This window comes from Orycteropus afer, unplaced genomic scaffold (assembly GCF_000298275.1).
Source record: "Orycteropus afer afer isolate SDZICR_OR568_19922 unplaced genomic scaffold, OryAfe1.0 scaffold00285, whole genome shotgun sequence".
NCBI classification, from domain to species: Eukaryota; Metazoa; Chordata; class Mammalia; order Tubulidentata; family Orycteropodidae; genus Orycteropus; species Orycteropus afer.
Genome location: NW_006921872.1, coordinates 840,692 through 847,875, shown reverse-complemented (window position 1 = coordinate 847,875; position 7,184 = coordinate 840,692). Strand labels below are relative to the sequence as shown.

Below are 7,184 nucleotides of genomic sequence, written 5' to 3'. Positions count from 1 at the left end.
TGAACATTTATCTCAAGTAGATACACTCCTTGGAGAGAACAATCATTGAGAAAGAAGGGCTGCTTATGCACAGGGATACAGCTCAGGGGGCAGGAGTCCATGGAGGGATGGACACTGGGAAGAGGTAACTATGGGGAGGAAGTGGGAGGGGAGCTGTTGCATTGTGATAAACTGTGGTCAATGTCATCAGACAAAGTGTATGTAAACTGCTGTATGGAAAGTGAATTTGCTCTGTAAATCTTCACCCAAATCACAATTAAAAAGAAAGAAAGTAAATGGAAAGAATACAGTCACTGTAGCAAAAAGAACAGGTCAACATTCAATCACTTCAGGAGGTAGCATATGATCAAGAATCAATGCATTGACGGAATCAACAAAAAAAAAGCCTCCAGGATTTGATGGAATACGCAATGAGAAATTTCAACAAGTGGATGCAGCACTGGAGACGCTTACTCATTTATGCCATGAAATTTGGAAGACAGCTACCTTGCCAACTGACTGGAAGAGACTGATATTTGTGCTCATTCCAAAGAAAGGTGTGGAAATCATCAAACAATATCATCAATAACACATGCAAGTAAAATTTTGCTGAAAGGTAACTCAAAATGGTTGCAGCAATATATTAACAAGGAACTGCCAGAAATGCAAGCTGGATTCAGAAGAGGATGTGGAATGAGGGATATCATTGCTGATGTCAGATGACACAGCCTTGCTTGCTCAAAGTGAAGAGGACTTGAAGCACTTACCAATGAAGATTAAAGACTACAGTGCTCATCACTATGGATTACACCTCAACATAAAAAAAACAAAAATCTTCACAACTGGACCAGTAAACAACATCATGATGAATGGAGAAAGAATGAATTGTCAAAGATTTCACTTAATTTGAACCCACAATTAATACTCAAGGAAGCAGCATTCAAGAAATCAGATGTTGTCTCGCACTGGCCAATCTGCTGCAAAAGACTTCTTTAAAGTGCTGAAGAGCAAATATGCCACTTTGAAGACTAAGGTGCACCTAACCGAAGCCATGTAATTTTCAATCACCTCATATGCATGTGAAAGTTGGACAATGAATAAGGAAGATCAAGTAAAAATTGATGCCTTTGAATTGTGGTGTGGGCAAAGAATACTGAAAATTCCATGGACTGCTGGAAGAACGAAGAAATCTATCCTGGATAAAGTGCAGCCAAAATGCTCCTTAGAAATGAGAATGGCCAGACTTCCTCTCGTCTACTTTGATCATGTGGTCAGAAGGGACCAGTCCCTGGACAAGGGTAGCACGTTTAGTACAGTGGAGGGTCAGAGAAATAGTGGAAGACCCTCAACAAGATGGATTGACACAATGGCTCCAACTATGGGCTAAAGCACAGCAAGGATTGTGAGGATGGTGCAAGACTGGGCAGTGTTCCATTCTGTTCTACGCAGGGTCACCATCAGTCGAAACTGACTCTGTGGCACCTAACAACAACAAAAAGTTCATTGTTTCTACTAGGATTCAGGGGAATAAAGATCACTTTCATGTAAGCGCTGCATTTACTTAGCATTCAAAGAGTTTTACCAACATAAAGCTCCTATGCAGTGGTTTTTGACCAGAGTTTAGTGTGTCCCCCAAGAAGAATTTTACAATGTCTGGAGACATTTCTGATTGTCACCACTTCTTGGTGGGATAGGCGAATGGGATGGGTGCTACAGGCATCTAGTAGGCATAAGCCAAGGATGTGCCCAGTACCTTACAGTGCATAGGAGGACACCCCATGCCTCCTCCAAGAATTATCCAGTTGAAAATGTCCAAATGACAAGGTAGAGAAACCTTTGTCTAATGTCTGTTGAAACATCAATTATATTGATACTATTTCACTTGTTAGTAAGCTCTTTTTAGGTACAGAAACATCCAATTTACCAGGTAAGTAAATTGGATACACGACAGAGGGAAGATAACAGAGTAATAACTAGGAGAAGCAGAAACAACAAACATAGGATGATGTGACTTACCCCATTCCTTGAGTGGAGAACCTTCCTGCCCCTCTTCCTCTGCCACGTCCAAATCCTTTCAAAACAAACAAACAAACATAGTGTAAATAACATTTATGTCCTACACAATATACTTCTACCAACTTCTTCATCCTACACTCCCTATCCAAATAATACTGTCATTACTTCTACCAGCACTAACATTCCCACCCAGTGTACCCAACCTGCAGGTACCTGCTCGACACAAGTACCTACTTCAAAATCCAGAGCAGCATTTAAGCCTGCTTATATAATATTTGTGGTGTGTTACAGCTTAGCACAGTGAGGTTATATTATAAATTAGTGTGGGTCTTTTAAGATCAGCTAGCACAAACACCATGGCATAAGCTTCTACTTTAAAATGAAATAAGAACCAGAAAGAGAAAATTACTAAGTAAGCTGCAGGGAGTGTTAAATATTATTTTTAATACTAGCACTCTGACCCAACAACCAAGATGGCAACAAGCCTAAAACAGGGACAAAACCAGACAGTGGGGTGAGAAGCAAACAGGAGTGCTAATGGCTACAGAGATGACTGTATTTTATGTAAAATGGATATGCATAAATCAGAAACTCCTCATCATTTACAAAATTATAAGAACAAATTCTTATTTTACTATTTTAAACAGCTATCTCTAGGCACAGATCACTGATGAGATTTTCATTATTTTTCCTCATTATTACAGAGCCAAAGTTTTCCCCAGCTAAATCACTATGAACTATACTTGAACGCGAACCCATCTAAAAAGAAAGCCTTTTAGTCAAAAGATTGTGGCAAGAATAAAATTCCAATTTAGGAATAAGGCAATTAAATCTTAATTAAAAAATAAAGAGCAGTCTATTAAACAAGACAGCTAATTCTCAGAACTTAAAACACTTCACTATAAATAAAATGTTGGATGGAATATTATTTGGCTATAAAATGGAACAAAGTATTAAACATGCTACAACATAGATAAACCTTGAAAACATTATGTTAAATTAAAGAAGCCAGTCCCAAAAGACCCCATATGATTCCATTTATATAAAATGTCCAAAACAGAAAAATCTATAAAGACAGAAAATAGATTAGTGATTGCATAAGTGGTGAGAGGGAATGGGGGTGACTGCTAAAAGGTGTATTAGGTTTCTTTTTGGGATGATGAAAAATGTTCTAAAATTGTGTTGATAATTGCACAATTCTGTGAATATATTCAAAAACCACTGAGTACTTTAAATGGGTGAACTGTAAGATTTGTGAATCCTATCTCAATAAAGATGTTATTAAATGAAAAAAAAAAAACAACACGCTTACCTACTCCTAGTAAGTGGGCTCATGAGAACCCTTTTTAACAAAAGGGAATTCATTTCAATGCCATACATGTGACAAATAGTACTATCAGTGGTTAAATATTAAGAATAGTGGCAAGTTTTTGAAAAGAGATTCTACTAAGAAATCATTAAATAATATCGAAAATACTTGGGATGGAAAGCAGGATATACAGAAAAGAGAAGTGAGATGGAGATTTATAAGAAATAGAAATCATAAGGCCAGAAAAGTTTTTTTTTAAAAAAATCCTGCAAGTACCTTGGAGAAAGTCAGCAGCAACTATGTAAGTCTCAGTCTGCTCTCCAGGAGCAATAGCTGAAACCCCATATTAACTCCAAACAAAGTAAACATTTTAAGTCAATTTAATAAACTTCCCCCAAAATTTTAGGAAGATAACAAAATTGTTCTTTCTTACTCATATGGTTAATAATACTACTAGCAACATTTGTTTTCTGTGTATATACCATTTCCCTACATTGCTCTCTGAGACAACTAGCTTTTTTCATCTAACAGTTCAGAACAAAGACCAGGGTCTTTCAATGGGGAAAACTAATTCCACTATTTCAGAAGACTATCCTAAAAAATAAATGAATATTATTATAACTCCCATAATTTTTCTCCTAGCAGACAGGGATTCTACCACATCTATGTTGAATAACTGCTCGAATTCTTAATTAACTAATATTTATACCTTTCACACTGAGAGTCAGAATGGGAAAGTTGCTCATCTCCCTAATGAAGCCAAAAACTCGTAGAACACTCAACCTCCCATAATTGGGGCAGATCCTAACTGCAAACATCCCACTGGTGGTGAAAATGTATAACCTGAAGAGAAACAGGTAATGAGAGTTTTCCTCAGCTAAGAAGATATTAAAGTCCCTCATCCCTAGGAAATATTAAAGAGAGCCCTGAGAAATCTTTAAGGTCTTGATTAATTCTAAAGTCCTTTGTATTGAAAAAGTTCCCTTATTTTCAAGGCTGGTTAAATGATAAAGATAGTAGTGCTGTTCTGATTACAAGCTGCCCCTATGCCCAGGGACCTGTTCCACTACAGAGCAAAATATCTCGAGTGTTACCTTCTTCACAGCATGAATTTTTGTCCATCACAAGAAACCAGCCTCCTGCAACCTCAAGTACTAGTCATTACTTACTTGAACCAATCTCATCAAAAAAGACACACACACAAAAAAAATGCATACTGCTGCCAAACCATATCCCAATACACAAGAAAAAGAAATTTATAGAGGAAGTAACTTAACTACAGGTAGTCCCTGACTTACAAGAGTTCTGTTCTGACAACTACTGTCACAAGTCAGTTCTGACATAAGTTGAATATCTTTTTTTTTAAGGTTTCCATTACTATTGTCCTTTATTATTGGTATCTTTATAAATCTGATCTTTATTTGCCTTTGGTGTTGGAAACATTACATCTGAAAATAATAACATCAGCAGATGACATGCTGCACCACTGTATGTAGTACATATAACTAACAAATAAGATGTACAAAAAAAAAAAAAATCAGGCTAGTAGTTAAGTACACTTCATTGTATTCAGATTCATTGTGACTTGAATACATTGTAAGTCAGAGAATGCCTACATAACTTCTTTCACTTATTTACACAGCATAAAAATAAGTGCCTACCATGTAATCTAATCTTGTGTGTGTGTGTGTGTGTGTGTGATTTGGGTGAAGATTTACAGAGCAAATTCACTTTCCATATAGCAATTCACATATACTTTGTCTCATGACATTGACCACAGTTTACCACAATGCAACAGTTCTCCTCCCACTTCCTCCCCATAGTTACCTCTTCCCAGTGTCCATCCCTCCATAGACTCCTGCCCCCTGAGCTGTCTCCCTGTGCATAAACAGCCCTTCTTTCTCAATGATTGTTCTCTCCAAGGAGTGTATCTATTTCAGGTAAATGTTCAACTCATATGCCTGTCTTTTGTTTGGCTGGAAACCACACGTGTGGGTTCAATTCCAAACCTGAAGGGCAGCTAAGGGCCATAGTCTCAGTGGTTCCACCAGGCTCCATCAGACCAGCAAACCTGGTCCACCCCCCCACTTTTTTTTTCTCCAAATGATTTTGAGTTTTGTTCCACATTGTTCTCCCTCTCTATCAAGGATCTCCTAGATAGATCCCCTTCCAATTGGATGACAGTGGTAACCGGGCATCATCTAGTTCTCCTGGTCTCATAGTCGTATAGGCTGCAGATTGGATGGTGTACCAGTCGCAAGGACTAATTGTTTCCATGAATTTTGGTTTTCTTCATTCTTCTTCGCTCTGGACGAGGAGAGACCCATCGTTGCATCTAGATGGCAGCTTGCTAGCTTTTAAGATCCCAGTTGCTACTCACCAAAGTAGGAGATGGAACAATGTTTTATATAGTATGTTTAGCCAATTGAGCTTGATGTCCCGTGACTATGGTTCCCAAGCCTATAGGTTCAACTACTCGGTCCCTCTGGGTAGCTGGCTGTGACCAAGCAGTGACCACAACCTTCCCCTTGTCAACTCTACTGTATACCTAGGAATTCTGATCATTCACATAAACTTATAGGACCATTGTCTGCCAACCTCATTTATGTTCCTGGATACACTCCCCATTTCATAGACATACCTAATTGTTTAGCCTGTCCACCTATCTATCCACCCATATACCCATGCTTGCCTTCACTGACAACGCAGTACTGTATATGCAAAAGGGTTCATATTTCTTGTCTGTACTTCCCATGTACCTCTTTATGTCTTTCCCATCCTCAATGCTGCCATATTGGTCACTCACATTTGGTACACTGTCCTTCTCTTCATGTAATCTAATCTTCAAGCTAAGAATGTCATGTCTAATACATAAATGGATTCTGCTACAGCACAGAAAAAAGCTAAGGCTATGCCATAAAGTTCACATGAAAAAGTATTTTAAGGCCTTTTTCTGCACAAAATATATTCAACACAAATTGGTATAAAATAATCAATAAAAATGGTGAACTACATTAAATTCTGTATTATTTTGGAGCTCCTAAATATACCAGGACCAAACAAAAAAATGGGTTCATTTTCTTAAATACACACACACACACACACACACACAGAGAGAGAGAGAGAGAGAGAGATACAAATACGTGAAAGCTGGGGGCAGATAGGAAATACAGGCCTATGACATAACAAAGACTTAAAATATCTGAGGTAAGAATCTCTAAATCATTATTTTTTTAAATACACAGATGTACACTGCAAAAATTATCATCAGAATAACAGCAATCTAAGCACTATTCTCCATGAAACAATAAACTGCTCTCTGCTTATCTCTTTTCTGCTCTTCGGACACTGATTGAAAGAATACAATTTTAGTTGTTCCTTGCCCTGTGGTCATCACACATCTAGCCAGTTTCAATACAGGCCTACTCCTTGCAGTAGAATTTTACAAACTTGGAGATGCACATCAGGAAGGTCCTAGAAAAGTTCTCAGGACTGCCAGAAGCCAGCATTCCCTTTTACTATGGACAAGCCACCTATCAAGGGACTTACTGGCAAACATACTCACCCGGCTTTCTAATACTGCAGCCTTAATCCAAATCCTTTGCCAAATGTTCACTTTCAACTCTAACAGCCAAAAATCTTATGATATACGAAATAGGAAAGCTTTTCCAAGTGGATTACCTTGAACTGGCTCCTCTCCACACTTAGGAAAACTTACTATCTAATGAGGCCAGTTGCTCAAGCCAAGAACAAATGGCAAAGAAACATTTGATCTGTCTAGCTGGTTTTATAAGAGCTCTGGTAGCATAGTGGCTAAAGCACTTGACTGCTAACCAGAAGGCTGGCGGTTCAAACCCCCCAGCCACTCCTCGGAAGGAAG

General features: G+C 38.2%; 1 protein-coding gene across 1 annotated transcript in view; it reads right to left on the bottom strand.

Annotated features, from left to right (window-relative positions):
• Window positions 1-7,184, bottom strand: part of UBAP2 (ubiquitin associated protein 2) — a 155,555-nt gene that overhangs the window by 81,151 nt on the left and 67,220 nt on the right. The window contains exon 6 of the mRNA XM_007950673.2: window positions 1,996-2,050. Coding sequence (XP_007948864.1) covers window positions 1,996-2,050 — 55 coding nt within the window. The remainder of the gene's footprint in view (window positions 1-1,995; window positions 2,051-7,184) is intronic.